Below are 25,450 nucleotides of genomic sequence, written 5' to 3'. Positions count from 1 at the left end.
TGTTTGACTCAGGCTGCAATCAGCCAGAAATCTCGATGCCGCACATTCACAGATCAAAGTGGGTAGAAAGGGTAAAGTTTTTGGACTTTTCCTGTCTTTTGTCACATTTTTGACTGCTCACATCATTTTCTTGTTCATGTTTTGCACTGTGCATATTTTGTTAGTATGAATGGTGAATGTCTCCTTTACCTCTGGGAACTCTAACCCTGTTCTATCCACTCTTCTTAAGAACCTTTGAGAGACCACCCCCTCCTCCCATTCTTTGGGGTTCATGTTGATGAAGATACTTCAGAAATGAAGTCACTGTAACTGCATTTGGGTTCTGACTGCTCTTTTGTGTTGTAAAGTGGCCATCTGCTCCCCATACAGTCATATCTCTGTTGCATGGCACATTAAAAGGAGGAAACTGGAGTCTTTCTCATTAATTCATAGCAGCAAAACCCACAATTTCATGGCATATCGAGCAGAAATTCCTGTTTGGGATATTTCAGTCACAGGCTGGAGTTGTATAGTGGCTTTTGTCTGTTTCTATGCTTCTGTTTTTTCTCTCAGACACTTATACATTCATGCCAAAATTTTCCCACCAACTGGGATCATTTATTCTTTGTACTTCCTCCACTCTTCCAATTACTGTTACAAAGCTCCTTTTTGCCTAACAGAATTTGTACATCAGGGTAACCAGATAATATATTTTAGGAATTTCCCTCTTGTGTGGGTTGAATGGACATGGCTGAGAAAATAAGAGTACAAATTACATGACATGACATTACTCAGTTGGTGGTATTGTAATACTTCTACCAGAAATTAAACATAGCATGTTGAAACTTAGGTGTCAACAGTACTAGCTTTATTATACAGAGATTCTAATTTAGCTTAATTTGTAGATGTGTGTCTATTGCGTCTATGTGAACTAGATCTCTCGAAAAAGTCTTGTTCATAGTGACATATTTCATGATACATTTGCGTCAAATTACAACAAAGACAACAAACTAAAGAGGCGTATTATGTCTTGTCTTTCAGCAGAGGATTACCAGTACTACATACAAATTGGCTGTATTGTCTAATAGAAAACTGTATCCAGTCACAACTTGACCCTTTGACATCAAAAGAAACATTACATTTGTGTCTGATGGTGACTGTCAGCAATTTTAAGGGGGCTATATTATTGCCTTTTTAACAGTCTTTTGTATCCAAAAGTTACAGCAAATTCCACACTTTGGAAATGCTGATTAGTGGAAAGCGTACCTCAAATATCTTTTTTTTTTCTTTTTTTTTTTTAATCTTACAGCTAGCTTTTATTTATTAACACTTTTATTTATTCAGATCAAATTGTATAGACAAATACCACAAATCATAAATTTGCCTCAAAGGGATGTTCCTACACTCTCTTCCCGTTGTTGATTTTAGAAATTTCACACATTCTTCCTTACAGATCACTTCAAATTTGGACATATCTGTAAACACAGCCATACTCTAACACATTTATATTCTTACTACAGATGTTCAGTGATGATCAAACAGGGAATAGTGAGGGCCTTTTTTGGTTCTGCAAATATATTTCAAAGCATGAGAAGGTTTTTGAGAGTGTACCATCATCATCTTACTGTTTTTTTGCCAACAATGAAATTAGTTTGTTTTCTCAATGTAGTGCTTCATATAAAAAGTGGAATGTGATTTTGGGCTTGCTGATGTAGCACAATATAAAGCAAAAGGGTTCCTAATACATAGAGAATAAAGTTCTATCTATTGCTAATGGACATTGGTAAGTTAGCCAGAGAGTGTAATTTTGTTGAGAGAAGTAATTAGAAATCAAGTCAGGATTGAGAGTGCTGATCATTTTCTTCCTGACTCTGGGCATCATTATTGGCAATTTCCATAGAGAATCCTTTTATGAAGTTAGAAATTCAAATTCCTCTAGGGATTATAAGAATGAGTAAGAGCTCTGGAGTTACTGAGAGCTGAAAATGATTTTTGCAATTTATACAGAAAGTGTGGATTCAGAATTGGCGTTCTCATCTTTATTTTTTCTGTCTGCTTTGTGATGTGTTTGATGGGTTTGTCTTAATCTTTTAATGCTTCACATCGGTAATTTAGAGGCCAAATAAAATAAAGTGATAACTTAAAGAAAAATAATTAAGATTACTTATAAATAACTGCTAATTGCAGCACTGTTTGGATGTTCCTAGTCCCCCTGACAATGCTGCTGTAGGTGGTGTGTATTTCAGCATTTCACTTAGACGCCTGTGATCAATCTCTGTTAGTAGTTGTCAAATTGTCTTCACTTACACAATATTATCTACACTTCATATGGATTTTCTCCTACATCTGTCCCCTGATCACATAACCACAAAGTATTTTTATTTTATTTTTTTTGCATTTGCCCAAATAAAATCATCTCGCTCCAAAAGAAGAAAATTTTTTAAAAGGAGAAATTATTTTTTTTCACTTCTTGAAAATAAGTATTTTAAAGTAAACACCCCATTTCAATAAGCCTAGCATTTGCAGAGCATACAGTAATTAAATGTGACTTGTGGTGTACCCAGTTTGGGTACTTTCAAATTTAATCAGATGGTTTAAATTTTCTTTGGTCATGGCAGAGTATCTAATACCTTTTTGTTTATTTATCATATCTGTAAAGAAATTAGGACTAATCAGAATAAAGTTCCCCCTCATGAGATAGTGGAGTAGAGTATGTGTTTCCAGTTGACCACAGGTCATCAACCTGCTGCCAGGAGTCTATATAGAAAAGAAATGACTTCAGGTGACAGAATGAGTTTTGCATCATCTTGCAGTATCTTTTAAAGCTGAGATTAAATTTGGACTGAGGGCTGAAATGTTGGGTACCGAAGATAACTTGTAGGCTTGCATTGTTTTCATGGAGCTTATAGCTAATTGTAGCAGGTAAGATTAAGGTTCATCCTATGCACTGAATGCAGAACAGCCAAGAAAACTGAATTCCGTAACAATGTAAACAGTAAGGTAAAATGGATTTTCACTGTGAAATAATGCCAACTGATGTGCATTAAAGCACACTTTGGGTACGCTGTTTATCTTGCACTCAGGAGAACTACTTTGCTGTTGCATTTTCTTCACCGGAATATCACCTTAAGTTGGACCCTAAGTAGTAAATGGAAAAGTGCCCATGGACTTTATACAAAATGTATGGTTTCTGTCAGTGTGGCCAACGCCATGTTTTGTGATGTTGTTTGTAACAGAATACCTGATATTTTCAGGAACAAGATAAACATGTTATGAGCTGCTTTTATTATTGATTTGGCTTTTGAACTAGAAGGAGAGTCTAAAAAGTGTTTCCAGTAAACCGTTTGACACTGGGATTTTCCAAAACAATTAGTGTGCGTGTGCTTTGCACGGTAGAGTTAAAGCATCCATTGTGCATGCAGCAAGAAATTGAAAATGTTTTCACTGACAATCTTTTGCAGAGGTATTCCTGAGCCCGTGCAATGATTTCCACTTTATAATCATGTCTGTTATTATCAGCACTGCTCAAGGGGTCAAGGAGGCAATCCACTATTAGTGTTTGGTCTTGTCCCTTGCATACAGAGATTTTTGTGGTTTTGTTTCAATTATATTATGTGCCGTAGATGATGGAAGCCCCTAATTCTTGCAATTTTAGATTGAGAAGCAATTTTCTCAAGGCATTAAACATGCATGTGTTTAGAGTAATGAACCTCATCTCATCCTTATTTCTGAAAGTCTCAACTTGTAAGGGTGTCTTGTTTTGAAGCAGGCTCCAATAAGGTTCACAATTATTACTTTTGTCATACAAATGCTCATATGTACAGTAGATCAGACAGTCAATGTGTTGATTTATCTGCAGCAAAGGGGATGACGAGACTTTTTATTTTCTCCCATCTCACCTTTCTCCCCTTTGGTTCAGTTGCCATTAACAGTCTTTGATTCTATACAAATGTCTTCTCATGAACCTCCAACCTTTGAATCCAGACCCATGTTGAGTCAGCTTGCAGCCATTTGTAGTAGCCAGGCTAGAGGGACGTAACTCCTCCTTAAGAGCATGTCTCATTAGCTGAGTGCTTCAGGTTCTCATATCTCAACATCATATTTGCTACAACTCAGGATATAGGTGGTGCTTATGTGAGATCACTATTTTTGTCTTCCTGTTATCAGATTGTTCACATATCTTGCTATGTACTCACTCACTGAGTGAAGAAAAATCTGCCGTGATGAAATGTGATCAAATCGTTTTCTTGATGACAAGAATTTGGTATAATTTGACAAAGGATCAACATTATATCCCATTCAGATTTTTAAATAAAATCCAATAAAGCATCCATCAGTCTGCACCTCTGGCCGTGGTCAAACGCCCATTCTCCATGGTTAGGGTCAAGCATAAGCTCATCACCTGCATCCTCTCGCTATCTGTGCTGCTACACCCACTCACAGAGGGAAACATGTTGACTGTTGTATAAGGACTTATGTTGCTTGGAAGAACACATGAAATGGACTCGATGAGTAATGTTTGTTTACCTCAGTTGCTTCGAGATTTTTATTTTTTTTTTTCAAAGCCTCCAAGACATTATGCAACATCTGATGATGCACACCACATCCATACAGTAAAGGTCAGACTCATTGGAGAGAGCGGCTGAATATTTTGGCAAAAGTGAGCATAGTGGGGTTTTTTTTTTTTTTTATTTGTTCTGCTAACCTGTTCTCCTTGTGCCTCCCTGGCTCAGTGAATGTACTCAAGGAGCGGAACATGCATCTTCTGGGTTAGGTCAGCGTGTCTTTCTTCAGATGTTCTTTGGACCTTTGTGGTTCTATATTTTACCACCTCCTCTGCTTTTTAGTTCGACCCTTGTTGATGTCATGACATCCTTGTCCTCCGTCCTTCTAGACAAAAAAATCATTTTGAAATAGTCAACATAGCTGCTGTAATAACAATAAAAAAACCTTTTCTTAAAGACGCTATTTTATTTATTTTATTTCATACAAGCTCATAAAGAGCCATGATACACACTAATAACTTCAATTTAAGATTTTATGTGAGCGTGTAGTAGCCTAGAGCTGTTATCATTAACATTTATGTGTTGTGTATTGTGCCAAAGTACTTTTGCTGGATGTCTTAGTAAGCAGTCTAGATTCATGGCTTCATAAAAACAATCTCTAAACATTATTTTAACACATAGAGTAAACAATTTTTCTTTTTTTTATGTTGACAAAGAAACCATAGTGTCTGGCTCTGTGTGTATGGTTTATTGTCTGTCATATTAAATTTATTAGAAATATTTTCTGACCGTGTATTAAATCGGGGGGTTTTGTGTCTGCTCTGCCACACGTGAACAGGGTAAACTGCTCACCATTGAGAAGTGGGGCAGTGATATTCTTTGAAAATGGAGATAATTGCACAATATCACACTGCATTTCAAAGAAAATGTTCCTCCATTCGCTTGTACATTTAAAAAGTGCTGTGTTAACAAACAAATGCAAAAACAGAGAACTATAAAGACAATTACAGTACCGGTTTCTCCCTTACACAGCTAATGACGGCATGAATTTAATTTAAATACTGGATAAAAGCTTCCAGAAAGTTACAGAAATGGTGAAACACAGACACCTGATTTTGGAAAATTGTCTTTCCGAAGTGACCCAATTGTCTGATGCCATTTTTTTTTTTTTTTGTACAACATTGAAATGATGAAAATATTTCTAAATAATTGGCAGTAAGAACAATCATTAGTTGTGGCCCCAACCTTAAATAGCTATTTCTGTTTTACAGCTTTTGATGCAGTACTTTGATACCGTTTCTCCCATCTTTTGTTTTTCTATCAACAAAATTATGCCTCAACCACAGTTAAATATTGATTTGTTCGCTCCACCTCTGTACTGCAATTAAGGAAAACTGCAAACAAAAAATTAAAACTTATTTTCTCTCTGATAAAATCAACATCTGAACATATCCAGCTCAAAACAGCCATGTCCATACTGTAATATATAGACTGCACAGATACACCAGTATGCTGTTGGAGCCCAGTGAAGAGCTGCCTTCTGGTTGTTGCCTCTTCACACCGACTGTGTCTGCTGGCTGTATGAATGTGACTGAATGTGTCTGAGTGTGTGGGCTGTGCTCGGCACTGCTGTATGTTTGTGGTAGTCAGTGTATCTTATCTCTGCTGAAGACAGGCTGGTGATGCGTCTTTCTAGCAGTGGTACTACTTCAAAACAGATTGCCACTGGCCGAAGTCCCACCCCTCCAACATTATCACCACTTAAAAAAAAAAAAAAAAAACATTTTCCCATTTTTTGGCATTGCACATATTATTGTGTATGCCACAATTTTGTCCCTTTAACACTTGCACACTTGGCTATGCTGGTAAGCAGGGGGCAATTCTGTTGGCCCTTTACCACCACCACCACCACAAGCCACTCATTTACCACTACAAAGTGATCTTGCAAAAGTTGAGCCTTACCACAGCAATTTCACTGTACATAAATTCACTTTGTTTTACTTTACAATAATAATTACATCTTTCAAATAACATCTCTCCCCAACAGTACAACTTGTCACATCACATTTTAAACTTCTTGTAAATTCTGATAAGGAGCCTGGTTCTGTCTGCCTTCCTGTCACTGCACTTTCTGCTCCACAGACACACACAGAGGCAGACAGGTTATCGTCTCTGTTTGGACAAGTCTCCCCTCGTTGTCTTGAACAGAAGGTGACCTACCTGTGGATGTACTTCTTCAGCTGTTTTAATGTCAAAGTCTGACCCTTTGTGGTGCCTGTGTTTGGTCTTCTACATGTTTGGCGTTTAGTGATATATCTGCTTGCCCTCCTCTTAGCTCACTTGGAGGCATAATGCTAATATAAGCTCTAACTTACTTGCTACAATTTGTTGTCCAATGACTAAATCGAATGACTTGCACCTGTGCTTTAGCAAAGTTTAGGGATTTTCAAATTTACTCTAACTCATCTCATCTCATGCCTCCTGTATTGTTGTTGTTGTATCTGCATTTTTTTTCCCTCAAGGGTTACCCAGCGTAGCACATAACATGAGTGAGCAGGCTATTAGAAGATTGCTGAAGTGTCAAAATGTGACGGGAAACTAGAGTTTCAAATGAAGGACATGACATTTTATATCATTGAGGTGTTTTGTATAAAAACCTGTAAAATAATGAAATTTCCCGAAGTCTTTAGAAGCGCGCTTTGTCATAATGGACAATATAGTTGCCAATTTACAGTACAAGGTACACTTGTAAAATCAAAACCAATTCAATACAGCTCAACTATAAGTAGCAGTTTTTACAGAGGCATCAGTTTTACTGTGGTTATTATTGAGGTTACAGTTTGCAGTGGGGCAGTGAAATGCACAGCATGGTGTACTCAGCCCTTCAGTGTTAACACCCATTCAGCACCACTTTACTGTTTAAACATAGCTAAAATACCACTTTTCTGACCATGCCACTGAACATTCTAATTATGTATTTTATAGTTGTACCCAATAAAATGGCAAGGGGGTGTACATGTATATTGATTAACTTGAAACCTAAATTCAAATGCAACATCTAACTAGAGCATTTTCATACCAAAGCTCCCTGTGTCTCTAGGCATTGGCTCAGCTTATACATTTTAGTGAAGTCAATGATTTTTTTTGAAATTGTATTTTATATTATACTTTAGTCTGTGCCGTATCGCAATTACTTGCTATTACCCTTTCCTAATTTCACAGAAGGGCAACTTAGTAAATGATACTCAATCATTGAGACACCTGACCACTTTTCCACAGGTTCTTTTTATACCGCATTTCAATTTCACGCTGTGCCTTACTATTTCACATCATCCTGGTCTGTTCTAGTCTTATGCCATCCCTCATTGGTTTAATCCTCCAAGTATTAATATCTGTCTCTTTTCCCTGTCATCACAAATGAATGTCTAAAAGTTTGATTTTGATTTACTGCTCCTTAAACAACCATGATCCACTAAATAACAGATTTGCTAAGACCTTTAATTCTCCAGAGTATGTAACCATTTTTTGACTCTGGGCCAGCCAGTGGTTTAGCAGCCCTGCCTGCACACTCCGATGTGGGCTTTTTGTTTAATGGGGAACTCAGCACTGGCTTCATGGGGCCATTCACATTAGGCTTGAAAGGAGCCTCCAGCAACAGCCCTATGGCCTGACTGGAATATCAATCCACCCTCTCTGCCTTTGATTCAGCCCCCGCACCTAAACCTCCACAGAGCAATGAGGATGAGCCGACAGCAGGAAAATACAAAGGTTTCAGAATTGGAAAGTGCATAGTATCAGTCCAGGTGTGCTGGGGAAAAGCTTGTGATATTTCACAAGATAGGGCTCCCAGAATTGCTTCGTTAATGAGAACATGCTGCATTGTACTGCTTCCCTACAGTATGCATAGTATAGTAGTAGACCATGAGATGAAAAATATCTTTAATGGATGATGTGAATTATTGATTCAATTTAAAAATAAATAAAAAAATAAATAAAATAGGAAATATATATATATATATATATATATATATATATATATATATATATATATATATATATATATATATATATATATATATATATATATATATATATATATATATATATATAAATATATAAATATATAAATAAATAATATCAAATAAACAACAAATAACAGGTTTCTTTTCCATGCCTGACTGTCATTGGTTCCATTTAGCAGCTTTTCTGGAGCTTTTGATTGAGTCACATGATCTTTCACTTGAAATGTAATTTGCTCCGTTGTCATGGAAAAGTTATTTTATTTTTTTCTAAGCAATTTAAGTCCTTGAAAACACATTGACTTTCCATTCCACATTCAGAGTTTATGTTAACCCTGAATATGGTGGTTTATTCTGTATATTATCATTACAGCTTTCATTTAGTGGCTGTTTTGGAGCTTTTACCCAATGTATTTTGAAAAATCAGTCTGAGCAGATATCAATAAATGGATTAATCAAAGTATTTTTGTACATTGCTGTATTTTCAATATTAACACTCCTTGCCGTGGTTACATTCTTTTATTTAGTGTGCAAATTCTTCATAGTCAAATGAAATATCAGTCTTCTAGCTTGTCACCATTGGTGTTAGCTCTGTGTATGGCATCTTAGGTATACAGTGTATCCAGAAATTATTAACAGCACTTAACTTTTTTCACATTTTACATTACAGCCTTATTCCAAAATTAATTAAATTCATTATTTTCCTGACAATTCTACAAACAATACCTTATAATGTTAACGTGAAAGATGTTTGTTTGCAATCTTTTCAAATTTAATAAAAATGTAAAAAATGATCAGAAAGATTTTCAGATTTCAGAGATCTGAAAATGGCTGTGTACCAATGCTCCCATCCAACCTGATGGAGCTTGAGAGGTACTGCAAAAAAGCTCCCCAAAATAGTTGTGACAAGGCAGGAAATACTTATGTACATGTGATTTTATTTTATTATTTTACTTATTCATTTGTAATAAATTTGCAAAGATTTCAAACAATCTTCTTTTATGTTGTCAGAATTTTTGAGGAAAATAATGAGTTTAGTCCATTTTGAAATAACTTTTTCCACATTTTGTTATGTTAAGGGCTGTGAATACTTTCTGGATGCAGAAAGTACCACATCAGAATGTTTTCATTTAATGTATATGTCAAGTTCAAAGCTATTATTTCCCCACATGCGGTGCTTTTTTTGCAGGTAAATACAAAAATATAATACTGTATGAAGACAAAATTACAGTAGTCAAACTATAAAAGATGAATAAAAATTAAATCAGTTCAAATTTATATGCATAGCCCACTTCCACAAATCTCAAATTGGCCTCAAGGGTCATTACAGGATGTGGATTATACACCTCAAAGTCCTGAGAGTATGAGAGACAGAAGGTAAATGGTAAACTTCATTTCATTTCAATGCTATCAGCCTGCTACCCAGCTCAATATCATTCATCCCTGTATCCTTTTGTGAAATGAGCCCAAACATGAAACCCTGAGAGGAAAATTGTCTGACTTCAATCACTCTGACATTAATTCTGCTCAGGGGAAAGACATTGCTTTGCATGTTAGTGGTTGATTTGTCTCCCTAAGCAGTTCCGTTGTCCCTTCTCTGCTCTAGAGTCTACAATATAAGCTTGATCTCTTAATGTGGCTTTGCTATTCGCCTCCGCCCACTCAGCTCTACTGTACTAGCCAAAGCTATGTGTTTCCTTCTTAAAGAGGTTCACCATGAAAGCAGGGTTGCTGCTCCCTCTATGCAATATTGCTCCAAGGAACTTCCTTACTGTACATAGGATGTGTGAGTGGAAGTCTTCTTTCTGCTCATCTCTCTATCCAAGGTTCTCTTTGCTTGTGCGTGGGTGTGCTAAGATGGCAAGAGAACTGAAATGGAACTCCCAGATCTTACCGCCTACATGCTATTCCCTCGTAAAGGCAACAGTTCTTTTTAGTCTGGCTATCTGCCTTCTCAATGTCAGCATGATTGTCAAGCTTTGTGTGATCTACTGTGACTCATTCATCATTCTGGAGAGCACTGATGTTGCTCTGCTTTCTCCGCAGATGCAGGAGAGGGTGAACAGTTTTCTGTTGCTTTAGATAAATGTATGCAGCAATCTTCTAAAGCCTGTTGGCTTGCTTTTTTGGAAAATATAATCTGAGAAATAGTGATGTTTAGCACCACAGTCTTTTGTGGAAATGTGAAATCATCCAGTAGTGAAACATGGACACATGATATTTTAGGGCAGACACGAGCAAATGCTTCAGATAGCAGACATTGAAGCCAAAATCAGCATCTGAAGTGATTTTTTTTGATGGATGTCATGATTATAGAAAAACTAAGTCACAATTGTATGAATACATGAGCTGTACTTTTGGCTTGGTATCTATTGTATTATTGTGGACCACTACTAGCACTGTGGAGAAATAATGAATTGCACGGAACTCCTTTTTGTTTGTTATTCATAATCATTTCTGCTGCCAGTTAGGTGTTACTTCGTTGGTTGCCAGTTGGATTATAGACTAATATATAGGGATTAAATGTAAACATGTAAACATTAAATGTAAAGTTCATTGAGATGACTTTGTTGTAAAATTGGAGCTATATAAATTAGGATGAATTGAATTTAATTTAATTGAATTATATCAGTTAAATGTTTTAAAGAATTGGCTTTGAAAGGAAAATCTGTTAGAACTCATGCCCCACGAAGATGTTATCGTTTTTTTTAAAGGCAGACGGATGAAAGAAGAATGAGATATTGAAGGATTTAAACTAGTTGAAGTGTCTAGAGTCTGTTTATTAGGATGTCAGTACACAACTTTAAAAAAATTCTTTTGATTTCACCAATTAAGGACAGAGGTGTTCATGCCAGTTATATTATATCAGCATTTATTAAAAAACATGATTTTCTGTATTGCCAAAAAATATGATCTGCACATTTCAAAGAGAATTTCAAAAAAGACTAAATGTGTTATCCTACAATAAACTGTTATTCATTGGGCAGCTGAAGTAGACACAATTGTTACTGTGTAATGTTTGACAAAATACATGGTTCAGGTTTAGTTATCTGGTAACAAGGTTTGTCACCTTTACACTGGGTACAAATGTAGTTAGAGTACGTTACATTACACGCTTGGATTAAAGGCCAGGACATACAAAGACAGCCATCCCCCATGGTGGGTCAGTTGTAGAGCATCTGTCACCTTGGCTTTTCTGAGGTGTCCCACACCTTTGGTGCTTGTCAGTGTCTATTCGTCAGTGACTGAGATAACTCTGATTGGCTGATGAGTTCATGACCACAGCACAGTTTTAACAGCACCAATACAACTTGTACTGTTGTTATAACTTATAAGACATATCCTTGATTAGAAGTAATTCTAAATAATCTGTGGTGAGCCAAAGTAGTGTTGGTAATCGAGCTCTGCTTTGTTTATAGTTTGTATATCTGCAGTTCTCTTGGTTTTTCTTCCTCTCAGGGAAGCACAGAACATGCAGAGCTACTGGTTAATTGGTTTTCATCTTTGTGGTGTTTTCTAGCACCACTTGTTGGCCCAGATGAAGCCAACATGCCCCATGCAGCAGTTGGACTTTAATGGGGCTAGTTCTTTGATGTCAGCTTGGTGTGTCACGACCCTATAAATATTATTTGTTTTGTCTCCAGTAGCTTTAGGAAATATGATGATCATCTGTTGTGTAGTGAATGTGTCCTGGCTCTATTGATCGTCGACTGTCTTCATATTGCTTGAAAGCTTTGCTATTTTCTTGTCAACAGGCAGTTATGATGTCCATGCCTGCTGATTGAAATAACAGAGTTGGACAATGAGTGATGAGATGCAGGCGTTGTTAATTAAAATGCAATCATTAAATTATTAAATAATAATAGATGTGATAATAGATGGTAATTAAAGTAAACAGGATGTACCTCACCACAATAGGGAGTGTCAGGGGCCTGAATGCTTATTGGTACTCTAAGCGCTTTACACTGTTTCTTTTTCACACATTTACACTCACAATCACACATACATTCACACATCAATGGGGGAGCTGGCCCACACTCCCCCGGCAGCAACTAAGTTGGGGTTCAGTGTCTTGCTCAAGGACACTTTGACATGTGACCCCTGAATACTTACTGATATACATTTCAGTTTCTTAAGTTTAATTTGACTTAAATTACATTTGCAAAAAACAATCAAAAAGTATATTTTCACTTTAATTGTTGCTATTGAGAATTAAAAATTTAATTCAAAAATTAAAGCTCTTCAAGCCATTGTTCAATATGGTACAAAGTAAGAAAAACAAGCTAAGTGTAATGTTTCACTTTTCAGTACCTTATTGCATGGCTAAAATGTATTGCTTTCTGCTTTAGTTTATCTTGATGGCTTGAATATGATACCTGATATCCACTGTAGTGCACTAATGCATTTGCTTTCTGTTTTATTGACCAAGGCCATTTCCTGTTTGCCTAAGTATATTTACCCCCTGCATGAACATGCAGAATAGAAAATATCTGTAAAGGTTTAATTAGGTAAAGAATGTGACTGCACACGATAATGAAACTTATTGCTTGAAATTACTGTAGAGCTTTTACAGTTATCATTTTATAGTTTTGACCTACCTTTATTTATTTGGCAGTGAAACAGCCATGACTTGAAGTTGGGGGCCATAAAACCAAAATAATGTGCTGAAAGACACTAAAATATTAATCAGAACTAAAAGAAGTAAAAATATGCTTCCTTAAAAGGTACATATTTTCCATTACATTATATGTACCTAAAGATGGGTTTAATCCATATTTTTGCAATACTGTACATACTATATTGATGATCATTGTTGATCATTACCTTGGCTATTGATGATCAACAGCCATTCTGCAGCCTGTTACTGTACTGTAACAGATTCTGCTTTGTATACTTATATGCAGTCGTATATTAGATTTAGTATTTGGTATTACATTACAGTCAAACATTTTTCAAGGCATACGAAACATTTGTAGATTGATTTCCTTCAGTACATTTCAAGGAGCTGCTGCAGTTTTCTCAATCTACCAGTGCAGTGTGAATTTAAACTCACTTCAGGTTTGTAATCTATCAGCACAAACACAACATCACTTTAAATTATATACAGTTTGCAGTTTTATTTTGGTGAAAAGTAATATGTGTGAAATATGTACCACGCTGTTACGGTTTCATCTTGTATCTTGGGTTAAAACATTGATTATAAACTTTCCCATCTTTTGTATTTGCAATATCTCTGAAGATGGAGCAGCCAGCTAACCTTGGCTGGCATCTTCACTGTGTCTCTTTTCTGTGTAGGCACACAAAAGCCTCAGTCTTCTTTTCATACTTGGCTGCACAGAACTCTTGACATTGTAAAATGTACATCCTTTGACTTCTCACACTGTTTTTGGAATTAAACCCCAACCATGGTCTTTCTAACATTGAGCCTTACTTCCTTTTACATATAGTCATTTCATAAAGTGACCCCTTCAATTTTAAAAGTTTACTACAATATAATACAAGTTCATGTTAGTGGCATTGTCATCGAAAAACTCTGCACATGGGATGCGCATTGGCTCCCCAGATAATATAATAACCTATAGAAAGGAGGAAACATCACAATAGACTCTATACAATAATGTATAATAACTCTGTCAAGACAGTCTTAGGATAAGGTAGACATTTTAGTTTAATAGGTTGCTGCAGGGATGAATACAAGTATAGTGTGAGCAGTGCATAACAGATCATTACATATTTTTACTGTATCCATTAATCTGGTTGAGTTTAAATGTGTGTGTAATATAATCCAACTATATTTTTTTCAACTTAATAATTAAGTTGAAAAAATATAGTTGGAGGTTAAGGTAATTACTTTGGAGCAGTTTAACACAAACAAAAACACACATACATTTCAATAACCACTCAAGCAAACAACAAGAGAGCAATATGAACTATATACAACTTAAAAACTTAATGTGAAATAAAAATATGAATAAAATGACACATTTTCCCTAGTTCTACACACAAAAATGTGCAATGACAGATCGTTTTAGAAGGCAAAACATTTTTAATAAATGCATTTGGTATATTAATTAAATGTAAATAAATATACCTAAGTAAAAAATGTAAATATCTCATCTTCTCATTATCTCCTCTTATAAAACAGTTAGGATCTTTAAATCTGCTCTTACATGTTGAAGCACCTTTGGCGGCAATAACACCATTGAGACTTCTTGAGTAAGCCTCTTCAAGCTTCTCACACCTGGATTTGTGAAGTTTATCCCATTCTTTCTGGCAGATCCTCTCAAGCTCCATCAGATGGGATGGCATCTGTGAACAGCCATATTCAGGTCTCTCCACAGATATTTTCCAAAGCCACTCCAGTGTTCTCTTGAATGTATGCTTCAGGTCATTGCTGTGCTGAACGGTGCACTGTCGCCCAGCCTCAGCTCGTGTACACTCTTCTGAAGGCTTTCTTCAAGGCTTGCATTCATCTTGCCACAACTCGGACCAGCTTTCTGTGTCGGCCCCAGAAGCAACCCCATAGCATGATGCTACAATCACCGTGCTTCAGTGTAGTGATTAATAGCCAGATATTTACATCTCTAGCCAAAGAATTTAAATATGATAAAGCTAAATTGTACTTTTCCAGTGGTTGCCCTTCAGTTTACATTTTAAGAAGGGTGCAAAAGCCCTCTTAACTTGAGGCCTTATCATCTTTAATGTACAGTTATTTCAGCTCTTCTTTAGTTCCTCTAATATCCTGGCTGCAGTTACTGTGGCTATTGAGGTTTCATTATGTAGAAAATACGCTTTTATTGTAGTGTAGTTCTGTCACGTTCCCTAGACATCCCTCGCCTAATACAGTGCCGTAGGTTTCTCTGGATAAACCGGGGTGCTTGGCGGTTGGTGTTAATGGAAGAAACAAAATCCACTATTTCCACTCATCAGGTGCTTAATGGTTTGTTTGTATTCATCAGCGTGGTCTGTCAAGTTACACATATTGATCTATCAGTCATGAGTTATCAATCAAAATGATTAGTACTTAATTTCAGGGTAAATAGATGAAAACAGGATATCAGGCCTGTGGTTACAACAGGATTTCTCAAGGCTAAGCCTGCAATTTATGCTGAATGTCAATTGTATGCATTTCAAGCTAAAGCTGCTGCCTGTAAAGCTACCCATCTTGTAAAGTGTTGCCTGAATTTCTTTCGTCTTTTTTTTTCTTTTTCCCCTTCCCCCCCTAAGCTCCTGGAAGGCAGCTTCACATCCCAGGTCAGCCACGAAGTTGATGGGCTAATCTTCCAGCCATGTGGGGTAAGACTCCATCTATGTATGATTCAGTTATGTCTGTCATTTTTCAGTCTTAACTTGTTGTCACAGGTTGATTGTCAGCCACTGCTGTTTCTTCTACCAATCTCCTACGCGAGAAGAAGACAGCATGTCAATACCACCTGCCATTTTTCACTCTATATATATCAGCCTTGTCCCTTGTTGTTTTAAAGAAAACCTCCTCCCTACACAAATTTACATCACAGGCCTCTCTCTAGGACACAATGCGCTGTAAATCAAGCACATGCTAGTTTTTGTTATGACATAAACTGCTCTGATTAGAATAGATATTTTTTAATTTGACCTTAGAACAGCAGGAAATCACTTTTATCTATGACATTATTGCTATTCCACTTCTCCTGTGACTCATCAGCACAAGTTCCCCTGTGTAGTATAAAGTATGAAATGTTTTATTCCACATAACAATGAAGGAATAAGACACATATGTTGTTGCGAGCCCAAGTAATATTGCACACATTTTAAGATGTGCATTAAAGCTGCAGTACACTATTGTGGCTTCCTGAATGCTTGAACTCTGCTACTCAGGATTGCATTGTCCTGAGCAAGGGTTTTGCATATTATCTTCAGCTTTATGTTGCAGTTGCTGTATAGGTTTCTCCACCTGCGTGAAGCTATATGAATCAGTCTGACTTCTGTACTTCTATTTTTTTTCGCAGTCTTACTCACTTCATTATGTGTTGACTTGCTTGGATCTTGACATTGCAAGCGGCAAACGCAGTACCATGTTTTGGGATGACATGTAACTGGACAGCCTCCACACACATTGATCATTGATGCTAATGCTAAATGATGCTGATGCTAATCCTAAAACACAAGAATTTACCACCAATAATGTTTTGTGATTTATGGTTTTATTTCTGTACCAGCACATAGTCAGATGGGCCAAAGGATTCAGCTTAAGCAAGATACAGAACTGTGCCCATAAGAACTGTATATCCTACTAGCATAGAATTAAATGTATTTTGATAAAGGCCTATACGAAAAAACTTTTGGCACTTTTATTATATTAGAAATGTATATTAGTATTCGTGTCAACAAAGCTTCTCTTGCATTAATATATAGTGTTAATCTAACAGTATTTAAAGAGCTGGTACTATGGCTGTTGATGCATTTTTTTTTTTCAAATATTGTGTGTATTTTAAACACATCCTTCACAGTTTATCATCCATACTTGTTTAGATTTATCTAAATCTATCTCCACAAACAACCTAGATGCCTCTCTGTCATCCAACACCTGTTTTGGATGCTATTAAAATAAAATTTGTGTTATTCATGAGTCCCTACTCAGATTGGTGTGCAGTCATGTTCACACCTAGCCAATGGGAACACAATCTAATGAATAATGCATATTTTCTTACACACTGTGGCTGTACTGTAGCTACTCAACCATGGCCTTTGGTAACATAAACAGCCACACAGGAGTTACACAGCAGTGTGTAAACTGGAGTGTAAACCTGAAAGGGGAAGAACCAGACTTCAGCTGCATGATTTAGAGCAGTAGGATAGTGTCTATGTGTCCTAACAAAGACTGATTGATTGATTGATTGATTGATTGATTCATTCATTCATTCATTCATTCATTCATTCATTCATTCATTCATTCATTCATTCAAATATACCTGGAAGCAGCTTAGCTTTACCACAGATAACTTGTGTTTGACTTAAAAGTTCGCAGGGTTACACATCCAGTACACATTCCAACATCCTGGCTTGCTCCCCATCTGGCTGAAATGCATAAACCTTTTACAAAAGTTACATAACAAGTAGGGGTTGTCTCATCCTTGTCCATCTGATTTCACAGTTTGGTGTAATCTCATAATGGCGCAGGTTGTTGTTGTTGTTGTTGTTGTTGTTTTTTTTTTTTTTTTTTGCTTTTTGTGCTTTGTTTTTGTTTGTCAATCTGCAGACCCTTACTCATTAGGTTTTCAGGAATGAGATTTTACTCATTCCTGTATTTAGTTATTCTCTGTAAAGTAATTATCATACTGTGTATAACTGTAGCTACAGCCTTTAGCTAGCTATAGTTGTCAAGAGAACAGGTAATGAAATTTGGCAGATGCAATATTACACAGCTGCACTTTGTCTTCTCTCCAACATTAACAAAATTTCTAAGCAGACATCTTTTTGAGGATGGTTAATGGATGCGTCACTGCCTTGATGAAAACTGCAATGTAAATATCTAACTTTTGTTGGTGCTTAGTTTTCCTGACACTCACTCAACCTCTTTTTTTCATGTTTTTGGGTTTTAAAATTGGATTTTGGTAGTTTTATGTGAAAGTCTTTATTGCATTTCTATCCCCAAGAAAGAAAGGTGCAAATTAGTTTCTTATTTCTACAGTTGATTTATAATTTATACAGTAGTAGGAAAAATTATCCTGTTTAGCATGTTTGGGGAAGGAGAAAATAATTATGTAAAAAATTGGGTGCGATTACTGGTTTCCTTTTTGAGCAGCACATTATGAGAGATGTTTTTGAAAGTATTTTTAGGCAGCTGTATTGAATTTCCACATTATACACAGTTCTGACCTGAAAATGGATTTTGGGTTTGGAGTAAAAGGGTTCCTGCTTCTGATGCAGCCAGACATTGATTTAAGCTCATATTGTCCACCGTTGTGAGTTTGAATGGCCTTGTAAACTTGGCCTAGAAAAATGGAAAGCTTTGAGGCTCTCTGGATATTAGGATGCATGTGTCATTTATCGAACCTGCTGAGGAAACTGCAGCAGCACCCAGTAATGGATTAGGAATTAGCTTTGGACAAGGATTTGTGATTTGTTTTGAAAGATGCCTTTAACGGTTTCAAAATGATCACCACTCAGCAAACAAGAATAGAATAAGCCACAACAAATGTGCAAATGTTTTGTCAAGAAAAGTGATTGCATGGACTAAATGTTGTCCATTTTTGTTGACAGGAGTGTTTTGTTTGTTTGTTTGTTTTATGGTTTTGTTTTTTCGTTCCCCTTTTAGAATTCTCGCCTTTTAATTGGATGGAGGGCTGTGCACAATACACAGTTAATTTCAGAACTTGCCACTATAGACAGAATCTTTCAACATGTCCAATTTAGGCTGTATGCGTACAGTGTGATTTGTGATCAGATCAACTCTTGTTTAGATGTTCAGCAGTTTCATAAATCTAACAGAAGGAAGAAGGAAAACTCTTGAATGTCAGCAGCTGGTTCCTGTCTGCACAGCCGCTCAAACAAATGGTGCACGTATGAAGAACTGGCAAGTCTAATGTGGTTAAATGATGATGCAAATAGTCGGCCATCTGATGTGAAATTACAAGACAAAATATTATGTAACAATGTCTTGTTTTACTTTTTAATGCAGTATCTGCGTTAAACAATAAAACAGACTTTTGCTCTATAAATATGCCATAGATTAATGTTTCTAAAAAATTAATTGACTTTTGTGATAAACCAAAATATTCCCATGAATCTCACCCCACTTGGCTAATGAAAACAGCTGTGTGACAGAGGCCTGGGTAACATCACAACAGGTTCTACTTGCACTTTCATTACCAGTGAGAGGCCTGCTGATGGAAGGGTGACACACAACATTTCACAAAAAATGCAAACACTAGTGACATCCATTTGCTGTCTGTTGAGCTCTTCACTCTTTGTATATGTTGCAGTGTCTAGGTCTTGCTTTTAGCATTCTACCATTGCAAACACAATTCCTTTTAATAAAATCACCTAAAGTGGAAGGACGTAATGTGATAAATTTAATTTGTTATAATAACCAAATACCAGTGCAGTTAATGCACCACAGTAATAAGTGACACTCAAATATTACAAGTACTTTCCAAGAAGGTATCAAGAATTGACAGGGATGAATTAAAGATGGAGCCAGATATAGGGGACAAGCTTACTTTGTGCTTTATTTAAGTTTAAATTGAATGTTAGGAAAAACTGCATAAATACATAGAGTAGAAAATACAGTAAATATAGTTTTGTGATTGTGCGGTATACTGCTTTTCACCTAATCTGTTTTATCTAGTGGATACACTGAAAGCCAATCACCAATAATGAGCTGTCCATTTTCACATCACCCACATCATTCTGGTGACCCGGTATATAAAGGAATACATTTGTCACAGTGTAATTTACTGAATAAATTGAGAATGCATATCCTTCTCTGACCTTTAGGTTGAATTAATGATTGACATTGTGGCTCCTGTCTGGGATCTCCTTAATTTGCCAGCCTATGTAAATACAGTAAGCCGACATTTGGGAAGGATGCTGAGCAATGAAAGCTAACGTGTTGTAGAGAATCTGTTTGTCCCGATCCAGCCAAGGCTTTCTATTTCTTACTTAGAAGCATATTTTCATGTCAGGCTTTGTGTATTGTTTGCTTTAAATACACATTCTTATACTTTACATCTCAATACAGAACAAGGGCTGTGGATGTTGGCCCTTATAACCATCTTTTACACTGTTTTAGGAAGTGATCTCTCTGTGGCCAGTATGAACAGAAAGAATTACTACAGCAACTGAGCCATATCTTAGTGATCGTACAGTATTCGTACCTGGCTAATGTTTTAGGACAGAATTGAAAAAGTGTGCCCAGAATGGCAAGGTTGAGAGAAATTGGTTTTGAAATAGGCCAGTTTTTAGAGCCTATATTTTTTAATGAACACACTGACAGCTGTCTCTGAATTATTGTGATTGTTAAGAAAACCTCAAAATGTGAAACAGGACATTTATAGGGTTATGAGAGATTTATTTTTTCTATTATATCTAAGTAAGATTGGTTGATTGTCAATTGACCTCAGAAATGCATCACATCTGTATTGATCTTGTGGTAAAAAATGGGGGTTTTCAGATGCCACCTTTAGTTGCCTTCATGAGCTGTGTGTCACTACTCCTCCTCCTGCTATTGGTGTTGACAAGAAGGCAAACTGCAATAAGTAACTTCCTTAGAACAACTACATGTACCTTTCACCTGACCATGTCTTTGCCTTTGTTTGTCCCTTTTTTTTTTTACTGCTTATTATTGAATGTTGTCACACTAACACAGTAAACCAAGATTGTGAACATTACCATTCCCACTAAACATCAGCATATCAACATTTTCATTGTTAGCATTTAGCTTTTATTGTTGAAGTATAATGTAAGTAGAGGAGCAATATTCATTTAAGAGAAAATAAGGACTTTATATACATCTATTGAGCATAAATGCATTTTGAGGCTCTGTTTAACTTTCCATATCACACACAGTACCCTGTATTTGAGAGAGGAAAAATATTCTTGATGTAGTGTGAAATTACCCCAAAGCCATATAGCACAGAACACCGGTTTTTGCTTCAACACAAGGTTTTATTTTACAAACTCATTATTCATTTATTAAAGGCCTATTCACAGCAGTTTACACCAAATGCAACAACACGTACAGGCTTCCATTAATTTGTGTAGAGGGTTAGTAAGATGGCCTCACATTGAGATTCTTTTCTAAAGTCGTTAATTTTTTTTCGACACCAAGCAGTGCATTGTTAATCTCCTCTTGTGTGAATGGGATTAAGGTGGTCCCAGGGTTAATCTTGGCAGGGTCTTACTGCTGTGAATGTTCATTTATATTAGTACAAAGGTTGCCACTGCAGCCGCTCAAAGTAACTGGGTGTGTTATCTTGTTCAACACATGGTGCCCTTGAATATGTTTTCTTTGTTTAGGTAACAGCAAAAAGATTTTGAATTTAAAACGGAATCATTGCCGCAGATGGCGGAATTGCTTATGGGCAAGCACTCCAGATGGTGATATCTGTACAAACAATACAAAGAACAAATGTTGTTCTCTCTTCACTTGAAACATTTCGGCTCTACTGAAAAACTAAAGTCAGCACAGAAGATGTGATTCATATCAATTGTGGACCCAGTGAAGTTGAATCATATTGTGATTATCTGAGACAGATATGTGACTTTGTGAGGCCACATCATTGGTTATTGCACATTTTATATGGTTCATAAATCAGTATAATCATTTTATGTGGGCTATTGCTCAGATTATGTATGTGTCACATCTGCAGACCATTTAGCTCAAGATTTGCTCCTTAACTTCCCCCGCCCCTGTAGCCCTCAACCCTGTTTATTCTGAGACAAATCTTTTATACCATGGCAACGTTTAACTCATTCACACCACAAACCTTTAGACAAAACACAATCACACAATGTGATTCTCAAAGAAATGAACCAGTCTGTCTGAACTGCACCAGAGGGAGGGAGTTTTTCTGTGGGGAACCGGGTTATTGGACTTGTCCAGCCTTTTGTCTGTAATCCGCAGTTCACTTAAACAATAAGTCTGCCTCAAAGCAAAAAGCTGTTATTGAAATGAAACTTTGGAAAACTGTGTAATCAGAGGGCTTATCTTCATACTTACCCTGCAGGAAGCTTTCTTTCCTTTTAGAGAATTAGATATTCAAACATTTTATGCTGTTGTTTATTATGTATATGTTCTTATCATTTTTCATTAATTGTATCTGTTATTACATTTTCATGCATGCAAATATAGTCCTTCAGACGTTTACTGTATTTTTTTTGAGTAATTGTACTTCAAATATTTTGTTTTACCTAAGTTACTTGTCACAACAGTTGGAAGGTTCAATATTTATTTCGATGTGAAGCTAGTTTTTGAATGAATGAAGGGACTGAAACATTAGAACCACCTTTTATATTGCACTGGTGTGTATTTAGATATATGCTGTGATTCCCAGTTTTGGTGCTGTTTATCGCATCCTTGGAACTATTCAGCAGCTCTTCAGTCAATTCAGCGTGTCTAATTAGTGTTGCTCTCCACTGGTGAGAGAGACCACTCTGATTGGCAAATCAGTTCATGACGAGAAAAACCAAGCAGCAAAAGCAGGCAAACAAATTAAAAGGGCACAATCTTTTCTTTTAATTTTAAATCTTAAACCGTCTGTGGTGAGTGAGAGTTTGTGTTAAAATTGTAAGCAAATGCTCCTTTCTCTGTAGATTTCATTTGCACTACTGGGTCTTACGCTTTTGCTTTTGTCATTGATGACTACTGGCTGTATTATTTAGAGTGTGTTCTGGCACCACCTGTTGGCCCAGATAAAAGTGTTGTGAGTCCACCTTCGTTGGCCTAAGCTCTCTGTTGGCTTGGGGTGTCTCTGCCCTGCGTCAAGTTTTTAACATCCCTGTAGACCCTTAGTCTTTTTAAACTCCAATGTATTATGTATGGCTAGGGTCAGGACCAAGAGGCAAGTATTGTATTTAAAACAAAATTATTATTATTTCAATATTAATCCTTAAACAGTGTGTGTGTTTAAAAAGAACTAACACAACTTTAATTTTGTACAGACTCTAGAAAGAAGCAAGTCTGGATTTTAGTCGTATTTTTAAGTTATTTTCTGTGTTGTTTTTCCTCCACATACTTTGAGGCACAGTGACAATGACAGGGACCCATTTGTTTTCCTGTGGAAATATGGATTGTACTAGATCAAAAACACCCTGGTTGTTTCTGGACTTTGAAAGGGTAACACATCTCTGATCTGCAGCCATTCAATAACTTGTCACGTTGTCTGTTCGCTGTTCTTTCCCTAAATTCTCATGTGGTTTCCCTCCTGCTAGGTTATTTATTTCTCTCTATTGACATTAGGTAAGAACTACCATTTGGTCTTACAGCCTAACTCATGTCAATCGTAGCTTAATCAGAATAGCATCCCTGATGGTGCTTGTCTGATAACCTGTCAGACACTGTAAAGAATATTTCACGGTTGTTTTTGCCTGTCTTATTATTCAAAATCTCTGGGTTTCTAAAGGAGCTTAAAAGTGCCATTTTTGCTTATGATAATATTGTAGGCGTATCTTGTGTGTTGCATTTTGTGTCCTGCTTTTTTGGGCTTTTTTATGCAGTTTTTTAAGGAAGTTATAAAGTTTTAGGTGGCAGTTTTGTGGACTACATTCAATTTTTACCTTAGTCCCCAAAAAGATTTAGTTTTAGCAGGAAAGGAAAACTGCATTGTCAGCCACCCAATGCTTGCTGACTGCTAATGCTGCCTGAAGTCATGTAATGCTGGGATTGAAAGCCGGCACACGTCTCACTTTTTTTTACGGAATTATGAGTATAACAATCCAGTAATCCAAAAAGGAAGGTAGGCAGAGCAAATGGAATAAACTACTTTAAAAAATATTTTTCTTTAAAAACTGTAAATAATGAACAAAATTGAGACCGACCATGAGTAAAACATGTAGCCTACTGTAAGTAGTTATTTTTAATAATTGCATGCCACAACACCTAATGTTATTTCACATGTGTTTTGTTTTGTTAAAAGTACCAGTCACTCACCTAACGGTTTTCACTTGAACAACCCATTTTTATGAAACTTCAGTTGTTGAGTATTGAGATGGGAAATATCTGCCAGCTTGCTTTTAATGTCTGTTTGCTGAAAGGGTTGTATTTACACTTTTCACGTAACTTATTTGCTGTCCTTGAATTACAATCATTTTTATTTTATTTTTTTCGAGGAAGCCATACAGCCACTCTTTTAAAGTGTATACCTCCCTCAGTTTTTCTCTACTCAGCTTGACAGCCACAGCATTTCTGACTTGAAACAGCAGGCAGTTAATATGCAATAGAAACATCATTGCATGAAAATGAATTTGATAGATGAGAGATGTGTTCCTGAATGCAAGGTCAGGTTTGAAGGTGTGTTTTCTGCATCAAAAATAAAGCTCTTGTTTTGTATGTGCAGCCACTTATTGACAAGACTAACAATAGTAATGAAAGTGTGAGTGCTAGGAATGAATTTGAAGGCCGCTTCTTCATTTAATCTGTAGTCTGATTGGGTTTTTATGTGGAGGTTGCTATGGTTCTGCTTGCTTTGATTCATTTAAAGCAAATTTCAACTTTTAGCCTGCATGGTTATAAACAAGCTTCAACAAATCCTGATTTATTTCTTTTTTGTATTTTTAAAGGCCTGGTTGTTAGGTTTGTATGTATCTAGTCATTTCATCACAATAAAGCTAGATCACACAACATTTCTGCCTGTCACAGCACAGATCAGCTCTTTAGAAGTTTCTATTTCTCCTTTATTCAGCTCATGTTTTAAGTAATTTCATCAGGAGTTGTAGAGGGCTTTACAATAAATGCCTCACACTAGAGCTAGAAAACTGGAATCACTCATATCACAAGAGGTTATTTGGATGTCTGTGCAGTATAGCATAACTAACTGCATTGGAGACCTTTTGTACACCCCCACATTCAGAAGAAAAGATGTACTTAGATTCTTCAAATGAGACATAAGCCTTCTTTTGCTGCTCAAAGAACAGTCTTTGTAGAGTGCACTTGTTTCAAAGGCACATGAAGGCCACATCCCACACACAGAGCTCCACCATGGACAATTGAGGACACCCCACACTTCACTTTACACCTGAAAGGACAAAGTCAACACACCCTTGACTCGATCAATTCATAGTTTAAATTGATTGGCAATTTATATTTTCTGTTACGTAGACTTTCTTTTACTTTTATTGTTCAAAGCAAAAGTTTATCAAATGAAGGAGTGTCAGGTGATATTTTGCAAAGATCAGCTCAGGGTTTCACAAACTCACTGCAGCATTACGTTCTCTGTGGTTATGTTATGGGAACATAATGTACATAAC

General features: G+C 36.4%; 1 protein-coding gene across 1 annotated transcript in view; it reads left to right on the top strand.

Annotated features, from left to right (window-relative positions):
• rngtt (RNA guanylyltransferase and 5'-phosphatase) overlaps nt 1-25,450 on the top strand; it is an 80,516-nt gene that overhangs the window by 36,117 nt on the left and 18,949 nt on the right. Inside the window, exon 12 of the mRNA XM_067482230.1 lies at nt 15,731-15,799. Within this exon, the coding sequence (XP_067338331.1) occupies nt 15,731-15,799 (69 nt within the window). The remainder of the gene's footprint in view (nt 1-15,730; nt 15,800-25,450) is intronic.

Source organism: Channa argus, chromosome 17 (genome assembly GCF_033026475.1).
Source record: "Channa argus isolate prfri chromosome 17, Channa argus male v1.0, whole genome shotgun sequence".
NCBI lineage: Eukaryota > Metazoa > Chordata > Actinopteri > Anabantiformes > Channidae > Channa > Channa argus.
The sequence above is the reverse complement of the archived record's forward strand: the minus strand, read 5'-3'. Positions and strand labels throughout refer to the sequence as shown.